Source organism: Lathamus discolor, chromosome 2 (assembly GCF_037157495.1).
Source record: "Lathamus discolor isolate bLatDis1 chromosome 2, bLatDis1.hap1, whole genome shotgun sequence".
In the NCBI taxonomy this organism is placed as follows: Eukaryota; Metazoa; Chordata; class Aves; order Psittaciformes; family Psittacidae; genus Lathamus; species Lathamus discolor.
Genome location: NC_088885.1, coordinates 9,367,241 through 9,390,488, shown reverse-complemented (window position 1 = coordinate 9,390,488; position 23,248 = coordinate 9,367,241). Strand labels below are relative to the sequence as shown.

At 43.7% G+C, this 23,248-nt stretch overlaps 1 protein-coding gene and 2 long non-coding RNA genes across 4 annotated transcripts in view; 1 reads left to right on the top strand and 2 right to left on the bottom strand.

Moving 5' to 3' along the window:
* The window catches only part of TPK1 (thiamin pyrophosphokinase 1), a 285,344-nt gene extending 283,929 nt beyond the window's left edge, over positions 1–1,415 (bottom strand). For both annotated transcript variants that reach the window (XM_065665656.1, XM_065665659.1), the window contains exon 1: positions 968–1,415. In XM_065665656.1, the coding sequence (XP_065521728.1) occupies positions 968–1,010 (43 nt within the window). In that variant the 5' untranslated portion in view covers positions 1,011–1,415. The remainder of the gene's footprint in view (positions 1–967) is intronic.
* LOC136007650 (uncharacterized) lies at positions 700–23,248 on the top strand. Its single transcript, XR_010609788.1, has 3 exons — positions 700–1,529; positions 20,935–21,065; positions 21,322–23,248. It is a non-coding gene; the product is annotated as an uncharacterized LOC136007650 (long non-coding RNA).
* Positions 5,942–23,248, bottom strand: part of LOC136007649 (uncharacterized) — a 103,769-nt gene continuing 86,462 nt past the window's right edge. Inside the window, exons 3-4 of the long non-coding RNA XR_010609786.1 lie at positions 10,019–10,189; positions 5,942–7,914 (exon numbers count right to left, since the gene is read on the bottom strand). This is a non-coding gene — a long non-coding RNA (uncharacterized LOC136007649). The remainder of the gene's footprint in view (positions 7,915–10,018; positions 10,190–23,248) is intronic.

Genomic DNA, 23,248 nt, shown 5'->3' with positions numbered 1-23,248 from the left:
CCTCTTACATTGTTGCCCCAAAGTTGCAGTATGGGTCTTACGAGAGCAGAGGGGCAAAACCCCTCCCTCGACCTGCTGGTCATGCTCCTTTTGATGCAGCCCAGCACACGGGTAAGGGGTGGGTGGTCTGGGCTCAAGCGCACAGTGAAACTGGCTCATGTTGAGTTTCTCCTCAGCCAACACCCCCAAGTCCTCCTCCCTCCTCCCCAGGGCTACTCTCATTCAATCCAGTCTCCACCCAGCCTGTAGTTGTGCTTTAGATTGCCCCTACCCAGGTTCAGGACGTTGCAACAGATGAGTCTGGGCTTATTACAGGTGCTCTATTTTCACAGATGACAAGGTTAATGCTATGTATTAGTAACGCTTGCCCCTCAGGTCTCCAAAATAACACACAAAAACAGATCACTCAAGAACAGCTTGGGAAAACCCCAGGAAAAACCCCAAAACCAGCCCTAACGCTTAGCCTTGCAGAACTGAAGAGGCAAGCAGGGAGGAGCCTCTGCAGGGCAGAACCTCGGACGCCAGAGGCACACCAAGCACCGAGGGCTCCTTGCCAAGGGATACGCTTCACTGACAGCCCAAACCCCAGGGAGAGCTCACTAAAACTACCGGTTAAACCCCACGGGGGTGCCGTTTCAAATACCAGTGTGAAGCAAGAGGGGGTTAAGTGCTCACAATCCGGTGTGCGAAACACGAACCGGACCACGCGCGGCAGAGCGGGGCCCGGCCCGGCGGGCGGCCCCTTACGGAGAGTCCGCGAGTGCGCAGGCACAGCGCCACACCGCTCGTAGCGGCGCGCTCCGAACCCAGCACGCACAGGCGACGGGGGCGGGCGTGTTTGCACCTCGGCAGCGCCACCGGGGGCCCCCAGCACAGCGCTGGGGCCGCCCCGCCTCACTCCGCCCTCCCGTTCCTTCCCCCGGTGCCCTGAGGGAGGGCGGGCGGCTGGCGGTGTGAGGTACCGTACCGGCGGGCAGGAGGCAGTCCAGCGGCGCGAGCGCGCGCTCCATGTCCGCCCGGCTCGCGGAGGGGGAGAGCCCTGAGCCAGCGCTGCGGGAACGGGGCAGATGAGGGACGGACACACACACACGGACAGACAGACGGACAGACAGACGGGCGGGCGGGGATGAGCGGTGGCCCCGTCCCTTCTTCCCTAAGGAGCCGCTCCTCCCGGCGGGCACCTGCGGCCACGCGCCCGGGGCGGTGCGTGTGGAGGTGGAAGGCAAGACGAGAGAGCCGATCGGCGTCGCGATCCGTGGCTCGGCGATTGATTCAGCGGCGGGAGGGCGGGGCACGGGCAGCGGCTGAGTGGCGGCGGCAGCCGCGGCCTGTGCTGAGCGGGAGCGGGCCCGTCCCGGGCAGTGCGGGCGTCCAGGGGAGGGACAGGGGAGGCTCTGCCCTGCCGTCCGCGGGGCGGGCCCTCACCGCTACGTCCTGGGGCTGCGGCTCTCGCCGGCCCTCGGGGCCGCTTCCGGCAGCGGAGCAATGCCGGCTCGGCGCGGCTGCGTTTAGTGGGACGTGAAGGGCAGGTACAACGCGAGGCGGACGGTGGTGTGCTCGCTTCTTCGCCTTCTGAAAGAGGGGCGGCGTTGAGTTCCCTTTTAGTGAACATTGAGAGCGCGGAGGGGTTACGTAGTGCGGAGTGATGGGCACCATCAATAAAAGTACCCGCACGTCAGTGTCGGCGCTGGAAGTGCCCTGCTTTGAGAGCCGGTGACGAACGGCTCGCTCAGTACGAAAGTGGTTGATCGCTCTCGGTCCGTTGAAACCGAAACCAAAACGAGCGTACCCAGCGCGGTTCCCCGCGCCGCGGAGCGCGCAGCCCGCCTCGCACGGGCCCCGCAGGCTGCTCGCCAGCCCGGCCCCACAGCAGAGGGCAGCAGAGGCCGCGGCTCCGGTCCCCCCGCGGCGCGGCGCCGAGCGGGTGCTTCAGCGAGGCCCCCTGGGGTGGGACAAGACGGGAGGGTGAGCTCTCGGTTTAGAGGTGCTTGGAAGATGACACTGGGGTAGAAAAGGACCCGCGGGTGATGACTGACAGAGCTGAGCATGAGCAGCTTGTGTCCAGGCTGCCAAGAAGCCAACAGCACCCTGGTCTGTGTCAGCAGTAGTGTGGCCTGCAAGGCCAGGGCAGTGACTGTTCCGTGCTGGGCGCTGGTGAGGCCGCACCTCGAATCCTGTGCTCAGTTCTGGGTCCCTCACTACAAGAGAGACATTGAGGTGCTGGAGCGGGGCCAGAGAAGGGCAACAGCGCTGGTGCAGGGCCTGGAGCACAAGTGTGATAGGGAACAGCTGAGGGACCGGGGGGGGGGGGGGTTAGTCTGCAGAAGAGAAGGCTCAGGGGGGACCTTACCCCTATCTACAGGTGCCTGACAGGAGGATGGAGCCAAGAGAGGGCTGGTCTGTGCTCCCAAGTGATGAATGATAGGACAAAAGGAAACGGCCTCAAGCTGCAGTAGGGGAAGTTTAGACTAGGATATTAGGAGAAAAGTCTTCCCCAAAGGGTGCTCAGGCAGTGGAACAGGCTGCCCAGGGCAGTGGTGGAATCACTGTCCCTGGAAGTGTTCAAAAAAGATGTAGATGAGGCTTTTAGTGATCTGGTTTAGTGCTGGACTTGGCAGTGCTGGGGGACCAGTTGAACTCAATCTTCAAGACCTTTTCCAACCCAGTTGACTCTGTAGTTCTGTGATAGTCAATTAATATTTCCAGTCAACTGGGAGGGAAGAGGGACCAACACGTCAGCCTGCTACTCTGTCCACACTCAGGGATTCACACTCAGATTGACAGAATTTAAGTGACTCCAGTGTGGGGTCAGGATGGGCCATGTTTGTCCTGCATGATACCGAAAGCCTGCAGTGGCTGTAGATGCATCTTGGGTCTGAATGGTGCAAGCACTAGGCCTTTGCTTTGGCCCTCTTGGGTAAGGTGTCCTACTACATATAAGATATTATGCTTTAAAAGCAGCTTTGGTCTACAAAGACTGACAAATTCAGAAGCATTGGAAGCATTCATGTCTTGACAATGAGAGAAATTAGAGGAAAATATATTGAGGACATCAAGAGGTAACTGTCATTTACACTACAGAAATCACAAGTGTTTTGTTTCACTCTTCCCTCTCCACTGAGAACTTGAATTTCAGACACTATTCGGGACTTTGATATCATCCCAGCATCATTCTTTAAGCAGGTTAACCTGCATCAGGAAGCAGCAGCTTGCCCTCCCTCCCAAGAAGAGGCCATAAGGGGGCTGCCATGCAGCTGGTTTGTGCTCTCCTCTTAGCTGTCTCCTCTTCCATACTGTCTCTATTTTTATTTTATTTTTTCAATTTTGCCAGGCACTTTCCTAGTACTGAGTAAAACTATTAAACCTTCTCCAGGATAGCTTATTTTTCTTCAGTATCTGTCAGTGTCTCTGATTTCCTGGTTTTATTTGTTCATGGGGGGTACCATCTGGTATAAGTACTTGCTGATAAGCAGGAGTGGCTTCTTAGGCATGGGAACAGCCATATCCATGCAGGGGGAAGATCCATCCAAGTCAGGGCCCCATTACTGGATAGTGTTCATTTACAAGCCTTCCTCCTCTTCTCCTTTGCTCCTTTTAACATACTGTTTTTTCTGTAAACGCAATAATTTCCATATCTCCGCTCTCTTCGTATCTGACAAGATGTTTTTTCCATCTCTGCCAGGCCTGGAGTTCCAGGCAGTCCTTTACCAGCCACCGCTGCAAGAAAGTAATTGCACTGTTCTCTGCTAATCATGTCAATGCATGATTCATCACAACAATAGCATTACAGACAGAAGTCAGTCTTGAGAGAGGAGGCTGGCACTGGTATCCTTTAAATCCTTTCAAGATGCTCAAGGGTCTGCAAGGTACGGCAAACTGCCAGCCCACTCCACAACTAGGCAAAGGGCAAACAAGTCAGATGTGCTTTCTCTCCCTTATCTCTGGCTTTCTTTCACTGCCCTGTCTCTCAGGTACAAACCTCTCATCCACAGTATAAAGCCCTTTTTAAGAGTCATCTCCACAGGAATAGCTTATGTTGATGCTGAAATGCACTGATCTCTAAGGCAGGGCCTGAAACTATTTAATACTGTTTAGCAGAGCCTAACAAAGGTATCTAGTGGAAGAAGTTTCAGAAAGGCAAAATGAGTAACTACCCAGCCTGGCATGCTCTCCTACGCATAGTCCCTTAAGGACAATGAGCAGTAAGGAGACTGATGTACTTCTTTCAAGAAGTACTTTCATTTGCTTTTGCACTTTACTTCTGTGATAGGACATCAGTTGAATTTCCCTATGAAGAGCTACCATCTAATAAACTAGCAACAGCTTTTTTCCTGTCACACAAATTCCTCACTAAATATTAGGCCTGTTTTTCCAGGTAGCATATAAGATTCAGAAACATTTCCTTCCTCTAGCTGGACCTCAAACCAAACCAAACTCCTGTTCTTTTCCTCTGCATGTATATGTCTACATCACTTTGCAAGGTCTGCAGAAGAACGTACAGAGAGGCTATTCAAGGAAGACATCCCAGGAGCACTGATCTTGTGCTTTGATTACTGCTGTCTCCTCTGATTAGCTAAAAGGAGGGCAGGTGACCTCAACCCTGAGAAAATAAACAGGCAAGCAGATGTAGTTCCTGAGTGACAGATGAGGCTGTCTGACAGAGCAGGTTCCTCAATGATTTGCAGGAAAGGTTGAGGGAGTGTTCAGGCTTTTTAAACCTCCTCTGGTAACCAGCCAGCCAGTCATGCCTCTCACCTGATAATATTCACCATTGATTTTGCACAGACTTGATGACTAGTCCATGTATGCAGAAACTGCCATTTACATATATTATTTTATATCTATTTATATATGTAAAAATTATTCTTATCAGATTCCAGATAGCTTCCTCTTCTTTAGGAAAACTATTCAGAGAAGCAGTCATTCATATAGAAGCAGCTTCTATAGAGCATAGTTATGACTTGACTAGCACTGCACTTCAGCATAACAAAAACTGATCAGATGGGAAGAGTTGAAGGGTTATTAGCAGGGCAGCAGCTTTTATTTACTCAGAACATCTAAGACTTGGCAAGGGAAGAAGACAAAAGTCAACATGAATTGCAAGGGGATTTAAATGGGATTTATGCAACAGAGCTAAAGCCTGCAGGGTTTGCTGTGTTTCCTTAGGATGATCGATAGTCAGGTATACAGCTGAGGCTAACTTATCGTAGCATTAGTTGCTTTTAGAACTTTTTTCCTTCTTTCAAGTCGCCCAATCTAGTTGGGACTGCAAGGTCTAGAGGTATTTAAGGACGTTGTCCAACAAAATGATAGGACCTGTCTCTAGCATTCACAGCATAATGTCCCTTCCCTGGATCAAAGGCAAATTGGTCTGGTAATGCCAGACATCATCAAATGGTTTATTTTTTGTCCGTTCCCTTTCACCATCCTTCACCCAGAACAGGAGTCTTGTCTCTGTGCTTGACTGAAAAGTACTTTTGGTACTGTTCAAAAACTGTGGCAGATTTCAGTAACTGGCAACATGTATGTGAAAGCCTTTTGACTGGAAAGTAGGTAGACTCAAAATTACCCAAGTACCTTCAGAGGTCCCTCTTGGTGACTTCTGAAACAAGCTGCTTGTAAAGTACGGGTATTTGTTCCTCCTGCTATTCCAACTTTATTGCTGAACTAGAACAGCCTGTACAAGACTAGCAGGCAGGCTTCATGCAGTGTGTATACATGAAGAATATTTTCTCCTTCTCTCCACAGGCTAACTTTATATTAAAATGAACCAGTGTTAAAAGTAACAGGCTGGGATGGTTCATTCTGGTACCTATTCCAGTATTTGTGCAGAATAATAAGGTTAGGAATGTTTAGCTAGCTCAGCTATCTGTCTGAATATCCCTAAGTACTTTATAATTGAAAAAAATGCAGGCATCAGTGGATAAATGGGATGCTTTATTATAGGCATTATATCCTTGCAATTCCCCTGTGCCAACAATTCAAGTCCCCATAACCTCCTTAAAACTTAACCACCAATTTGAAAGGTACAATCATTCAGGGAAAAAAAAAAAGACAAACAAACAAAAAACCTACACACAGTCACCACTATACATAGGCAGACAGAATCTAACACACACACTCTTCTAGTCCAGGTCCTGGAACAGTTCATAGAGCCAATTTCACATTTGTTTCAACAAGTCCTGAAGAGATGATAGTACATTAAAAGAGAAAAAAAAAAGAAGAAAAGTAGTATTAAGCACAATCTGTTTCTGTAGCGCGGTACAGCAGACTGGAGATAAACCTTATGGATTGTATCAGATCACACAGTAAAGCAGAAGAAAATAATGGTAGAATAAACCTGTGGCTCACTAGGCAAGACACTGCATTCAGAAGAGCTGAGTTTTAATACATGCTCTACTACTGACATGGGTAGAGAGAATCAAACCACATAGATCTATATCCTCAAGTGTGGATCAGCTTAGGAACTAACTTATCTTGGAGAGATCTGGTTTGTAGCATTCTACGCCTTTGTTTCCTCATCTGTACAACAGCATCAATGAAGTATACCCATACTTTTAAATCAACCTGAGATCAACAGCCAAATACAAATAAATCTGTATTACTAATGAATAGACAGATGGCATTTGTTTATCAAGCTATTCTATACAAATTGAGAAGAAGATTTATTATGCTAATGAACAGTATTCTGTCATGAAGATGAATGCAGGATAAACTTTGGAAAGAGGATTGTGTATTGAAGTGATAACTTTTAGAAATAAAGAATTTTCATCTAATCAGCTGCTATCAAGTCACTATGGACAAACTTAAACAGAGATTGTGCAGTCTAATAGCTATGACTGTATTCTTGAGTTTGTGGAGTCAGGAGACTATGCAGATGGCCAAGATGCTAGGCAAGCTGTTTGAGCAACCTGGTTAGGAGTTCCTGAGTGGCCTTCACTGTGGTGTCCTGGCAGCACAAGAAGAGTTAAGTAGGAACAATCCAATGAGATGCTGCATTCTGTTCTACCTGGAAGGACTGTCTTATTTTGTCTGGAACCCTCATTGTCTTCTCAGTGTGGGACAGCCAATATGGAGAATCACTCCACATTTTCCTCTCAGGACCATGTCTTCAGCACAGTCTAACATAAGTGCATTCCACAGCACCAAAAAATACATGGATTTTTAGTTCTTGATGTCTCTATCCTGAGCCTTGCTAACTGTGCTATTCCTCAAGCATAGCCCTCTCAGTAGGTGGCACAAAGAGGCAGCATTCGGGAGGTGAATATCGTGCATTTGAACTGGATGTGAGAGCAGATGGGATGGCACGGGCTGCTGAGGTGTGAGGAATCTTTTCCTGCATCTCTCGCCATGTCCATATGCCACTGTGGTCTGAGTGAGAGAAAGTAAGTTGCAGTAGCTTTACATGGTGGTCTGTCAGATTCTCACCCCTGTCCCAGGAGAAGGAAGTGGTCTTGTAAAACTGCAAAGGGCAACCTTTACCTGCAGTCACTTGAGCAAGCAGGGCAGTCAACATGAACCTAAGGTAGTGGAGATCAGAAGGTGAATAGTATCTCAGGGTAAGAACAGGTCTAGGTCCTGCCCACAAATCACTGGTGTCTTGGCTGGGCTACGTTTCGCCAAGGCACATATAGCATTCGCTGTGGTGATGACCCCAAGGGTGATGAAAAGTGGGGCTATTGATAGCTGACAATTACAGCTAGAATGACCTCTGCAAGCCACTGCTCTAACTCATCAAAGACAGAAATGTTGAGGCCTGCAAGGACCTAAATCTGTCAGGGATAGTGTCACTGTGATGGGAGCCACTTTGAGGAATCTCTGGGATGAAAACGATGGAGGCATGGAGACACCTGCCTGCTTCAGTGTCTTTGTTAGGTTCCATTGAAGTGGCAGCAGCACTGCCTGATGAGCCATCTAAAAAGCAGGAATAGAGAAAAGATAATGGCTGCTATTCTGTCCCATTCGTATGAACAAAGCTGCCTGAGCCTGCCCTCAACTCAAATGCTGAATCTGTTATTGCTTGCTAATTCTGTCTTTGCGTCCAAGGTGGACAGAAAAGAATGTCCTGCTGGGACAGAGGGCAGCCCTCACATATCTGCTGGAATTGCTACTTGAGGAAAGCAAGCTTCTCTCTGGAGCACAACCTTTCCAAATAGTGCATGCAAAGACACTCAGCTAGCTGGAGATGCCTGCCAGTAATGCCTCTTTAACCGAAAGAAAAATTCCGAGGAGACCCTATGGAATAACAAAACACCTACAGTGAAAAGCATCATGCAGGGCACAGTACATCATCTCTTCATGTGCTTTAGATGCTACTACTTGTGGACATACATACAAATATGCTCATAGATAAAAGTATTGCGTCTTCTTTTAGTTTAGTTGCTTAAGTTAGCCGCAGGCTGACATATGATAGAGTTCACGTTTAAATCTTCAGAGTAAAACACTTTGAAAGCAAACCTATTAAGGTTAATAGAATGAACTTACAATGCCCATGGTTAAGAAGGAGGAGGGAGGGAGACACTCGGTAAATTGTTCACCAAATAGCCTGTCACCTCTCGGTCTGCAGCTGCAGGCCTGCCAATGGATCATTCTATTATCCTTAATGAGCTTAATTTTAAAGTGGTATGCACATCAAATGTAAAATATCGACATCAGTTTTGTTATTTGTGATCCTTCATCTACCTTAAATATGTTAATAAAGACTATATGCAGTCTAAGAAAGTGCAAAGGCGTTATACATACAGCATTCGCTTTAAAATGTCTGAAATTTAAACCAAAAAGTGATTCTGTTCATTAAGCTCTCTATGACCCAGTACACAATGTACAAATGGACACAGAAATTTCTAGAAAAATGCATTTACAATTGAACAAACTTACCAAGTTAGGGTTTGGTTTTTTTTTTTTGGGGGGGGGGGGGGGAGGGGAGTATCTACTCCATGAGAAAGCAGATAGCCAGTTGCTTAAGGCTTAAGGTCAGATTTTTGAAGTGCCTAAAATGCAGATTAGCACCTATGAGATTTTTGCTGTAGTTGGTTGCATTCATCCTTTGGTACTTTGTCACCTTAGAAAAAGTCTCCTACGTTTTCAGACAGACTGCCACATCCAGCTGGGCTGCTCATGCATTTGATGAAATATGCAGCAGACTTCTACCCCTGCAGAACCTCTGCTCTTCCTTGCCTGCCCTTTAAGAAACTGTGCTGACTATGCCACAATACCTGTCACATTTGCCTGACACCATTTCAGATGTTTTAATTCCCTCGGCCATGGCTAAAGTTACTCCCTCCCCAACAGTGCCAACTCATGCCCAGGCTTCCACTGCAGGAATATTCTATCAGGGACATTACTAATAGGTTTCTCACTATGATATCCAAATACCAATGAGGAAGATGTTTCAAATTGAGATTCAATATGTATCAGCCCAGTCATGGGGGTATAATCACTAAAGATCACTAAAGCACTGTTATTATTCACATTCCAAGGTTCTGCCTATGAACCGTAAAGGACAGACAGGAGGTTGACAGCACAGCTGGAAAAAAGGAAGAGATGGGTGAAGCTACTAGCACAGAGCTCAAGGGTGCTTTCTCTGTATAGCAAAAGTGGCAGTGGAACAGAAACAGGAAGGGAAAACCAAGATTAATAGCAAGCTTTGACAGCCTTGCAATAGCAGAAGTACCAACCCATAGTGTAATTCCCATGAACTTAGTTGTAGGTTGCTGTTAGCACATGTTCATTTGTAAACCAAAGCACTTCTTGTGGAAGCATGACATGTACTTTTGCCTGGCTTGTTAATTTCACCTGTGAAATCTGTTCTGTAGATAGGGATAAATTCACAAACGTAACCAAGGTCTTAAATCAGTATATTTTAAAACACCAATTTGTACTGGCTTAATTAGCACTGGGACATGCTACCTGACAGTTAGTTTTTATTTCAACTAGTGCAATTTGGTATTTAGGCAATTCCTCTAGCCCAATGCTCCAAAGTATTTAAGCTTTAAAAGGCTTAAAATTAATACTTTACCTGAACATCACCACTGATCAGGATCTCTATACCTTGTGTGTTTCCTTTATTCTTTTTTTCTCTTGTTTTAATATTTGTTTCCTCATTCCTTTCTTTTCCTCCTTGGTGCTCCCCTAAGTTTTTATTCCCTTCTGTTGAGTTCTGACCTTGTCTTCCCATGGGTCTTTCTACCTGAAATAATGGAGCAAAATGACTTTAGCAAAGCTGATTAATATTATTTCCTGCCTTGGCAAGAAGAGGAGAAGGGAATACTCTTGCAAATATCCCCTACTTAAGATGCTAAGCCAAATAAATCTGTGTTACACTTGAGGCTATACACTGCAAGTGGTGCATCCCAAGAAAAGCTTAACTTTGCAGGGAGGAAGAAATTGCTGACTCTTGCTGAAACTCTTTCCTAAAGATCTTTAATCTGGGATATGACTCCTGGCCCAGCTCAATATCATTTTAATGCAGGCGACAATTACAAAAGGTGCATCCTTTCTGTCCCCTTGCACCCCATTTCTCTCATGCAGTTATACTCAGGCTTTTACTCCATGTCTGTTATTTTAGGGTATATCTATCACTGGAGCAATGACCTTAAAGCTGCGTTAAAGAATAAGTTGAGAGGCTGTTAAAGCATTCTCAAATTGTTGCTAGCTGTGAATAATGTTTTTGTTTTTGCCAGCTGCATCATTAGAGAAACTGATTTCATCATGTACTAGATTTGTATGCCCCAAGTAGAGGGATTGGTTACACAAGAATATTTTATAAGGCTTGTAGGCCAATTTTAATTAGAGGTAAATTTTACTTCAGCAGTGATGCTCTGAGATTTAAGACCGAAACAAAACTAAAACCCCCTCAGTTCTGTAGAATTAGAGAGTAAAGATACAGTATTGGGTTATATACTTCATTCTCACTATGGAATATGTTTTACCACTCCTACTGTAACGTAAAATATTTACTCTGACCATTAAGGCAATGAAAGCATGGCAGATGTGAGGAAGAAGTAAATATCATGAGTATAGTAAATAACACACACACAACCAAAAGGCAGACAACAAACCATAATAAGTCATTACATTCTTTAGTGCCTATGGTAATTTAAAAGCATCCTGTATACTGGAATACAAGCTTGCCATCAGAGCATAATATGTTGACTCAATAGCAAATCAAATCAAGAGAGAAAACACTTCAGAAAGTCTCTGTCATTACTCAGAAACCATATTTGTAGAGTATGTGAACAAGAAGCAAGCCCAGTGCTATTTCTTCATAGGTTAAAATGATGTTTTAGTCTGGTTTGCAAAGGAAAAGATGCTTTTCAAGATTCTGTGAAGTAAATCATGAGGATCCGTACACATGAAATCATGTGGAAAGGTGAGAAAATAAGAGTTTGGGCCCCTGGTAGTCACTGAATTTGCAGCTCAGTTTCCATCAATGTTGACAGAGAAACGGGTAAGTTTCTTCAAGTTTCATGATAAAAGCCGTGACGAGGGAAGGCAAATTCAGACTGATATGTTGTAAGCCACTGAGGAATCCACCTGGGAGAGCTCACTTTCTAAATTTCACAGTATGGGAGGCAACATTTATTAAGAATTTACAATGTCTCATCACACATTGCCTATACATGAGGATTTTGGCACCCCATTCAAGTAAGGGAGAATCGAGTTTGGGTTTGAAAGGCAGAGGCCTCGTAAATTAAAGCTTTGATGAGGAATATCAAGGAATAGGGAAAGACAAGTTTACCTTTGATATGGATAATATCTGGCTTTTGCTAATTGGAGAGCAAGGCACTAAGCTTTATGGTGCAGCTTGTTAGAACCAGAGCATGTTTTAACTAACTAGAAGGAATTAGAACTGCTTCAGCACTTAGTCAAGATATGTTGCAAGACTGGTCTCTTTACCATATTGGCATGTACCATCAAACAAAAGAACTTCCAGGTTTGGTACCGTAAGTGCAAATGCAGCTGTGTTAATTCAGCACCAAATTTACTGTTGGGTTATTTTGTTAGCATCAATATCTTCTTATGGGCAAAAGTAAACATACTATCCATTGCGCTAAGAATTCGTTGTTACTCTTTTAGCTGTCCAGCGGTCCCTAATTATCTCAATAACAGAGAAAAACTTCATTGATGGTGCAGTTACATTTTTCAGACAAAACAGTCAATACCAATCCTGTTCTCTGGTGTTAGGTTCACTGTTTTGGTGCAGCATTAAGGTCCTAAGGTTGACTATTTCAGTCTCCCTTATCTCATGCTGGTGGCGGTAGAGTTACAACACACTGTCATTCTGAAGTCCTTGCTGGGAGGACCTTAATGGCAGGGTTTTCCTCCTTCTTCAGTCTTGGGTCTACTTGGGACTAAATGTTAATTTTCTCATCCCAATCTCATTCCTCTTCATCACATCCCAGCCAAACTTTGAAAGCTGCACAACAGCCTCGCTTAATCAAAGCACTGCTGTTGAGTATACAGGAACAGTGGGGTCTGTCTGTGCTTTTCTGACCATGAGACTCACTGAGCTAAAGCCTGTCCATCTTAGGCACCAGTCAGGTGGCTGCTGGAAGGTGTTAACCAAGTACAAGCTCAGGCCAAGACAAACCCCGTCAATCCTGAGACTCTGTATTGTCAGGTTGACATAAAGCTGTAGCCTCTTATTAGTGGTGGCAAAATATCATGTTCCCTGTCCTGAAATGGCTCATATCATTTTTACCGGGCTACAATTTATGCCATATATAATTAATTAATGTATAAATCAGCCAGGATGAAGATAAGACGGCTGTTAAAGAATGGCTGTTTGGAGCTGTTCCCCAAGGTGATATCACAATGGCTGTCATTCACATTATCTCTGCAATGCAGCAGGAAGGATGCTCAGGAAGTCTGCCTCTTGTTACAACTGACTTTGATTTTAAAAACAAAGAAAGTACCTCATAATTTGCCTCTCTTATTCTTTTTTTCCCCATTTCTTTTCTATTGCAAACACAGCTCCCTTCAGTGACCTCATCTGCAACTCTATAGAGGGATGAACATAACAAATCTAACAGACTAACAAAAAATGAACAATAGTAATGAGAACTTCAATAAACTGTCAGCTTAATGAAGTAGAAGATCTGGTTTCATTAGTTCCAGGGTTCACAAGACTGTTTAATGTGTAGCGCCTCAGGCTGGATAAAATTTGCTCAGAGCCTTTCCTATAGTGGTTACACAAATTAAGATCCTCAAAAGAGCTCTGATGATGGAAGGCAGCTCGTAGAGGGCTGCAATGTGCAAAACACAAAATACAGTAAGTAAAGAGCTCCATCATAATAGGGCACTGACAACTCTTGTACTGGATTACTGCATAATAAATCTGATGCTGTTTTGCCCACGTCTTTCAGTAGTTAAAAAGAAACCAAGCCTCCAAATGAGTCCACCTCAACTGACAAAAAAGGGTGCAATAGCTGTCAATCCAGTGGGACCTGCAGCCTTTCCCGAAGAACTTAGATCTCAGTCCTTTCACTCCTGATCTTCCAACTGAGAGCACAGTATTGCCTTTCTTTTTGGGTGTCTGATGATGAGAAGAAAAATCAGAATGTATGTAGGGCAAGTATTAGCAGTACCATGCAGCAGGAACTCTACCAGCGCTGCAGGAGCAGAAAACATTTCTTTGCCTATCCAGCAGGAGCTCCAAGACACCTTCTAAGCACCAATCCCATTATCTAAAGTGAACAGGTAAGTTAGAAAGAGAGAAAGACAACTAACTAGGAAAAAAGTGGGTTGAAGCATTTCATATTCTCACACAAACTTTTATGTTTTAACTCCTACTTTAGAAATCAAATGAGCAGGACATGATTGGTGGATAGTCCTCCCACTTAGTCGAGGACTGGGGGTGTTTGATTCATGTGGAGAAAAGGCTGGAAAGCACTGTGTAATCCTGCTGACTACAGAAGAAATGCATACAGGAAACAGAATATTGGGGCTTTTTTTTTTGTTTTGTTTTAAAGATACATGCACTAGGAAGTCTGATCTCACAGCTATTCGTCTTCTCAAATGACAGTATTACAGAATCCCAAGGGTTGGAAGGGACCTAAAAAGATCATCTAGTCCAACCCCCCTGCAAGAGCAGGGTAACCTACAGTACATCACACAGGAACTTGTCCAGGCGGGCCTTGAATATCTCCAGTGTAGGAGACTCCACAACCCCCCTGGGCAACCTGTTCCAGTGCTCTGTCACTCTTACAGTAAAGAAGTTCTTCCTGATGTTAACGTGGAACTTCCTATGCTCCAGTTTACACCCATTGCCCCTTGTCCTATCACTGGATATCACTGAAAAAAGCCTAGCTCCATCATCCTGACACCTACCCTTTACATATTTGTAAACATTGATGAGGTCACCCCTCAGTCTCCTCTTCTGCAAGCTAAAGAGACCCAGCTCCCTCAGCCTCTCCTCATAAGGGAGATGTTCCACTCCCTTAATCATCTTTGTGGCTCTGCTCTGGACTCCTTCAAGCAATTCCCTGTCCTTCTTGAACAGAGGGGCCCAGAACTGGACGCAATATTCCAGATGCGGCCTCACCAAGGCTGAGTAGAGGGGGAGGAGAACCTCTCTTGACCTACTAACCACTCCCTTTCTAATGCACCCTAAGATGCCATTTGCCTTCTTGGCCACAAGAGCACATTGCTGGCTCATGGTCATCCTCCTATCCACCAGGACCCCCAGGTCCCTTTCCCCTTCACTACTTTCCAGCAGGTCACCCCCCAACCTGTACTGGTACATGGGGTTGTTCTTCCCCAGATGCAAGACTCTACACTTGCCCTTGTTAAATTTCATCAAGTTTCTCCCCGCCCAACTCTCCAGCCTGTCCAGGTCTCGCTGAATGGCAGCACAGTCCTCTGGTGTGTCAGCCACTCCTCCCAGTTTTGTGTCATCAGCGAACTTGCTGATGGTGCACTCAGTTCCCTCATCCAGGTCATTGATGAAAATATTAAACAGCACCGGTCCCAGCACCGACCCCTGAGGAACTCCACTAGTCACAGACCTCCAGCTAGATTCTGCGCCATTGACCACAACTCTCTGCCTTCTTCCTTTCAACCAGTTCTCGATCCACCTCACTACTTGATCGTCAAGCCCACACTTCCTTAGCTTATCTATGAGGATGCTGTGGGAGACAGTATCAAATGCCTTACTGAAATCAAGAAAAACTACATCTACCGCTCTACCATCATCCCTCCACCTAGTCACTTCCTCATAGAAGGCTATAAGGTTGGTCATACATGACTTCCCCCTCATAAAACCATGTTGGCTGTTCTTAATGACCCCCTCATCCTTGATATGCCTAGTGATGGAGTCAAGAATAAGTTGTTCCATCATCTTTCCAGGGATGGAGGTAAGGCTGACCGGTCTATAATTACCCGGGTCCTCCTTCTTGCCCTTCTTATAGATTGGTGTGACCTTTGCCATCCGCCAATCCTCAGGCACCTCGCCCGTTTCCCACGACTTACCAAAGATGATGGAAAGTGGCCTAGCAATGACCTCCGCCAGCTCCCTCAGCACCCGCGGGTGCATTCCATCCGGACCCATCGATTTACAGATTTACAGATAGAACATCTTTTGCCCTTCTGCCCTCCTTCCCATCCATTCACTTTAGATTTTTCCACAGTCAGAAGATATACAACTGTCCAAATCTGTACACCACCATGTGTTGCTCTTCCCTTTGCTTTGGCTTATAGCCAACACTCTGATTATTTTGGATAGAGCCATTCATACCACCATTGCTCCTGAGAATAAATGATAATCACTGCTCATTTGTCTCCCACTACTGAAGCTGTGTAAATTGGACCATGGCACCATTCAAATGAAGACAAATTTTGGCAGCTCCTCCTTATTATTCATTTCCACAGTGACTTCTCATCAGCAAGTGGTGTCCACACAGTGATGAAAAGTGGGCTTAAATTTGGAATTTTATTAGTGTTTACTTACAAATGCTAATGCCATTGCCAAAGACTATTGGGAAGGTATTAATCCTCCTCCTAATATCTTTTAAAACCTGTTTAGTTTATAGTGAGCAGCTCATGAACCAGATTCTAAGCTCAGTCATTATTTAAAACAAGTTCTGTTTAGTCAACTTTCAATTTCCAGCAGTAACCAAACTGAATTCAAACCCTTCCTGAGGCCTGTACTCGAAGTTTGATTCAGAAGATGGCCTGGCTGGTGCAGTAACACTGAAACCTCCTACTTGGGTGCTCAGCTGGAGACCCAGCAACTTGTCTGTGCTCGTGAGTTAATGAATTGTTAAGAGCTTTAGATAAAATACTAACAGCTTAAAGAAAGAAACAAATATATGTGTTAAAGGACTTTCAACAACCTATTTAATATAAATAACTTCTCTCAGTCTTCTGCTTTGCCTCTGTTAATCATTTGTGTCCAGCTTTATTGCACCACCTCTTCTCCCAGCAACCACCATAGCTCCCTTCTCCTCATCAAGGAGAAAGACAAATAGTTTCAAAAAGAGCTTTGTGTATGAATTTCCAAAATCCAATGACTTTTTTTTTTTCCTTTGTTCGTAAGGAATTTGAAGTTACTTATCCAGTGTTTTCAAAGCCAGGCTTCCTGGGTTTCCAAACCTAGGGAGCGGCTGATGCAGGAAGAGATGGTGCAAGCGGCATTTCTGAAAGAGTGATTACTTCTGAGAGAAATTAAGGCCAGTTCTTCAAGAAGGAAGTCAAAAAAGTAAATAAACAGAGAAAAAAATCTGTACCTTTGGCAGGAAAAAAGAGAAAAATGAGAAAGGAGTCGATCTAGTCCGTCCTTTCACACTTAAAATAATTGGCAGGCCCTCAGATCAGCATCATGAGTCAGAGTTCTCTGTTACCATGAGAATAGCGGGAGCAAGAAAGCATACAGCAATTTGGAATTTGTTAAAACTGGTAAACCTTCTCATCCAAATCCATGCCAACAGTTCCACCAAGTCCCCAGTCAACTACCTCTCTTCAAAACGCATCTCCCTTGGTGCAGAAGAACAGCAAACGCTGAGAGCTTTGCTAAGCACCAGCTGAACTTTAGCGAGTAAGGATCTCTCACACTGAATGTTCTACATGCAAAATATTCCAGTACCTTGAAAAGGACTGATAACTTGCCTACATGTTATTATATTTACCATTAAAAGAAAGCCACATCCGGAAGATACGCAGAGTTACTTTGCTACAAGTATTAGATGTAAAGAAACAAAAGCAACAAACCAAAGTATTAGATAAAAAAATGGCGAAAATTAGATTAACTGCATGCAGAATAAAGTTATTAGATCTGAAGTCCCTGGCCATAAGGAATAATAATGTTGCATTTTTCAAAAGTGACAGTAGAAGTGCCTAACAGCCATAATCCCTCTTCTATACCTTATCAAAGAGCTGGTGCTTACAACAGTATATATTCTCTACTGTATTCTGTTTTTCATCCCTGACTCAGAATGAGGAGAGCCCTTATAGTCCTGAACCATTATCATCACCTAAATCTGAAGTACGCTTCAAGGCAGAGCGTTAATTCTTCTGCAGAGCATAGAGATAGATGCAAATAACAAATTATGGATTGCTAAATAAGCAATGCCTAAATGGTCTCTAAAATGAAAACTCTCCCATACTTTAAGAAATAATCTATTTTTACCACTTCCACTGCTACAGTTAACTAGAAATCAAATTAATGCAATGCTACTACTTCAGAAAAAGGAAATGCACTCTGATGGGTTTAGCTGGATATTAACAATCGCAACACCAGAGTTCTTTCATCTGAAGTTCCCACCTAAAGCCACACAACAGTTCTGGCCAGAGCTTCTGGCCTCTACAAAAAATCAAAACCAAACCACAAACAGACAATATCTCCCCCTTCCCAACAAACAAACAAAACCACAAAAGGACATTCCGAGAGGCCTTGGAAACTTAATTAACACTTTGACGAATCAAAGTGGAAGGTGTTGCAGTCTGTAAGGATTTGTTACATTCTGATTAGTCTGGGGAGAAAGAAGACTACTAATTATATGAGCCACGATGTACAGTGCTGCGTATACGTGATCATAATTACCTTCAACCTACTTGAGATTTTAAATCCAAGATACTGGCCTAACAGACCTTTGTTATAAGGCGCTAGCAAAAGATTTATGCTTTAATACACTTGCAGGCATTTTTCTTCTAAACTGTTCTCAATGGAATCTTCGCAGTGTATTTTCTGAGGGAAGTGACTTTATTCCAAGGTGGGAGCAGGCACAGCAGAGCCATCTTAACATCATAAGCAGCAACCTTCAGTCCAGCCAGCAACCTGAAACAACACACCCTGGAGTTCCACAGGGTTTGTATAGCAAAGGCTGTGAAGTTGTCTTGTGAGAGCTCTCCACAGCCTTTTTTATCCAAATAAAGGTGGCTGTGTAGAAAAGCATATGCTAGAAAAGTCAGGTTTGCCTAGTTTTGCAATGTCATGCATCGGTAAAGAGATTTCTAACCATAAACCCAGAGCATGTTATGAGGGAGACACCTTTATCTTGGGTGAGTAGCAGCTATACTTGTTAGTGTTCCTGCCTTTGAGATTTGTTCTTCAGAGTAGAGACAAAGTTCATTAAATCTTTGCCAAGCTACAAAAGCTTGCCAATTAAAGCCCACATGGAAATATTATGAGGAGAGGAACAGTTATCATAATGACAGATGGACTGTACATAACAGATAGCAATTTAGTCCTTCAAGGATAATTACAAAAGTTGTTGGAAAATAATCAGGCCCTTATTCAGCCGGCCAGGAAGATAGAAGGCAGCAGTACAAATACTGGGGTTCATTATAAAGTGCAGCCAAAAACAAAAGCTGAGGCTGAACTGGGCATACTGGAAAAAGTTGTGTAAGATGCATCATTTCTTCCTGATGGAACCACTCAAAAGTGGGCACACAAGTGTTTGGAAAAGGATAGTCTGAACACAATTATAATGGCTGGCTATTGATGTAACTGTATTAAGGGATATTACAGTGGTTTGTCCCGGGCCCAGTCACTGTTTGCAGGGGTGCCAAGAATGACAAAACAAAGAACATGGTTATTACATTTTCTGGTGAGCTCCAGGTGGATGTAAGCTGCAAGCACACTAGAGATTGGGACAGAATTAGTCAAGAAGACCCCTAAGGCACTTATATGACAAGAAGTACAAGCTACAGTACTTCTGTACAGTATCTTCAACTGTATCTGTAACAGTTGAACAGTTTCACCCGTAAGACAGGAAGTTATATGCTTAACTATGGAAAAAATATCAGGATATTAGAGTAGACTTTAAAAAGGTGGATTAATAATGGTCTCCCATTACAAATAAGGTAGGCATCACCCTGGGACATGCAAATAGGAGTGCTGCCTGTCAGCATATGGACATATATTCACATCATTCATAAACTGAGATAGATGGTCTTGACTAGACTTTTCTGGGCAGTTTTAAGTACATTTGTTAATAAATATGGAAAACAGCTGGGTGTAACAACAGCCTAGGAAATATATGTGGTAAGTGAAGAGTGCAAAGGCTAGAGCAAAGAAAGCTTAGAGTTAGCAGGATAACTATTTAAATATGTAGCGGACTGTTGCAAACAGGAGAAGCATGTCCTGCTTCTCCCTCTCCACAATGAATAGGACAAGAAACAATGGATTTAAACTGCAGCAAGTAAGATTTGTAGTAGCTATTAGGAAAACAAATAATGATGGCTAAACAGTGTAATACACTGCCAGGCAAGAGTGGGGATCCTTCATCAATGGGAGTTTTTAAGAATAAGTTGTCTTGCTAAAAAAAAGTTAATGCACAACTAATACAGCCTTGGGAGGTGACAGATTTTGTTTTCCTTGATTTTATCCTTTTTATGTGCATATACATATCGTGCACCCTATGCATTGTATCCTAGTTATGTGCACACACATAACATGCATCTTATGCATATTAATGCTTCAAAAGCAAATTAATTTGGTGAAATGTCATCAAATTAATTTAATCATATCAAAATCCTCTTCTGCTCTTTTGACTCTTCCTCTCCTGCTTACTCACTTTCCATACCTCTTGGAACTCGATAGTATTTCTGGCTTCACCTTTTTCATTCCCAACTTCCCTTTTCCTTCCTGACAAACTGGCAATTTTCCCTCTGAAAATGTCAGCTGCCAGGACCACGCACAGAAATTAGAGACTAATCATTTGTGACCTGGAAGAACAAAGGGTAGGGACACAGGATGCGGTCTGCCCTGTTTGTCCTTCAAGTCACATTTTTTAATGTTCAGTAATGTTTCTAAAAAGTCATTTCCAGCTGCAAATTTCTCTGCTTTCCTCTCCTTTAACAATCAGAACAATTCAAGTTCCTGTCACTTTATGACAAGTCTGATCAGAAGCTGCTGCCCCCGTCTTGCAGCTCTCCTGCCAAACTAAACCCTTTTGGTTGCTCCACTTCTTTGCTCCTCTGTGGTAACTTTGATCACCTTAGGCTCTTACTACAGTGGGGAGAAACACAGAGGCATTTCCAGAGGACAAGTAAGCCTAGCTGTGGCTCAGATCTGCCCTCTGGAAATCCTTCGTTGACTACAGAGCAAGCCTAGGGCTTAGACTGTGAACTTGCCTCTGGGAAGTACCGTACCCTGAAGGAAAATACATTGAACTGCTCTCAGAAACCTTCTTTTCAAAAGAGAAATGTCTCCCCTGAGGTAGGGACATCCTCACGCTGTCACTTAGTTGGCATGTGCTAGGTGCTACAGGGAGAAAGGGGACATTTAGATTTTAGAGAACGTCTAAATGGACAGCTCCTTATGGACAGCTCCTACAAATAACTTGGATACTGAAAAAAGTACAGCCCCTAATCACAGAATGGTTTGGGTTGGAAAGGACCTTCGGCTCACCCAGTTCCAACCCCCTGCCATGGGCAGGGGCACCTCACCCTAGACCTAATGAAGGCCTTCTAATCAGAACTTTGTCCTCACAGGTGACAAGGCCCTGATGTGGGAACTGAAGAGCTGCTGACAGACGGTGTTGCCTGAAGGACAGCAGAAACTAAATGGGGCTACCAAGCTGTGGAGCTTGGAGCCCTGGAAAAAGCCCACAGTGATGCAAAATGTTAAGTACCTTCTCAGTAGAAAGCAAGCACTTAATAAAATAGGAACATCTGATAGCCCAGTAAACAGATAAATAAGACAAGCAGTTATAGACTACATGGGTTTCTGGTGACATGATTAATCATGAGAGCACAGCTTATCTGGATAAGGACATGGCTAGCATCTTCATTTGATTTCTTTGTAATTTATAGTGTCTGCATTATAAAACACGACTCTCAACAACACATCCTAACAGGATTTTTCTTGTCAATTTTTAGGGCAGAGCTGTATCAAGCAAAAAAATGCAACTGCCAATTATTTTTGCCCTGCGAGAAGATGCTTTAATCATTCGGATTCTGTCTCCTTGATGGCTCAGATGAATAGTTTACCTTTTTGGAGGGAAAAACATACATAAAGTAGAGCCCCTCCTTGTGATGCTGTGTTTTGGAATGACACTTTCAGAACCAAACTATAAATAATTCTTGGGACTTTTCTTACCCTGTATTAAAAGAAGAACTGAAAACACATTCAGCAGGAGACTTCCATTTCTCATTAAGCAGTTCAAGCTACATTTGTATGAGAACTTCCTGAAGATTTCCCATCTGCTGTTGCGCTACCATTTGTGACGACTCCAAAAATAAGCACGGTGGTGGGGTTTTACAACTGCATCACCTCTCCTGTTCGGTGACTGTGGCAATATACCAATAACAAATCAAAGGAGCCAGAATTATCTGGTTGCATTGAAAGTGGTTGCGGTGTCTACATCAACGTATGAATATAAACACTAGTTACAGTTGAGGCAGGAATTACTCAGTTTAACAGGAGCTTTGAAGTTTTATTTTTAAAATTCTCTTTAAAATCACCTATAAAATGAAAAGTAATTTTTGAGTCATAAAATTTTCATGTCATCAATGAAAATTAGGTTGGCACAAAAAGACTTACAAATTAAACCATCAATAATTGTGACAGCTAGAAAAATGTAATCAGATCTTACTTCAAAAGAAACCTAAACCACTCTGATCCCCCTGCCTTGTTTCAACTGTTGTTTCTCATCTGGTCATCAGTTTTCTGTTGAAGATACTTGCCTGAATTGTTCATTTTTCCATGACAAAAATAACATAAATAAATCTGAGCCAAGCCCAAGTTCCTACCTCTGGCAACAACTGCATTTCATGTTGAGAAAAGAAAGCTCTCTTGCCACCGAGCGTGACAGATGACACCCTGGGCTGCCAGCAGAAGAGACTCTGCCCTGCTTCCCATCAAAACACACCCCAACATCCCTAATTTTGGAACATGGAAATAAAATAGTTAAAAAAGAACCCAACAGAAGCAACGTCTCTTGCTACTGACATTGCTATCTCCCAAAGCTATCAAGAGCCTTATACACCTCGGAGTCAGATTTTCAAAGTGATAATGATGCACTTTCCCCACTCTCCTAGTTACTGGTCACTATATCCACTGGTGAAGTCCTATTGCCCCAAAACTATTTTGAGTCCTTGGAAGGTTTTGCAGTGGACTACGTATCACATGGCATTTTGATATACATTGCTTTGGAAACTGAATCTATTGAGGAGATAGATTAGTATTTTATGCACCCAACAAATATACACACACGCATATGTACTACAGTACTAAAATCAAAGGAAAGTGAGCTGCTGGTATCTTTGAATGGAGTTGCTTTTGTGTATAGGAAGATGTATCTGCAGACTTAAGAGCTACAAATTCAGTGTTTACACAGTTTTCAACACTCCGGTTCATGGGTAATCTTTTTCTTGCTTTATGACTTGCATTCACTCATGTATTTGGCAGCAGTTTTAATGTCAGGAATTACCTGGATCTTTGTGTTTTGTAGCTGTCTTACTCTTCTAAGGTGCTGAAAAGACATGGAAGCCATTACTTACTCATCTCTTGCATTCCCAGTAGATCCTCTTCAACTGTAGCATTCTCCAAATGTGCAAACACTGAATTCATGAATTGCGTACTGATATAAATTATTGAAATCACAAATGATTACATTTGTACCTTCCTCTGCTGCAATATTTATAAATGGGATTTGTGTGCTATAGCAAGTGTGCAAGGGTGTGCATTTCCTTGGCAAGTTCTCTGCTACCTCTGAATTTTAGGCAAGGCCAGTAACCCATTCTTCTTTTTTCTACCCACGTTTTTGTTTCTACTCTTTCCAAATCCTGATTAAAGTGCAACATA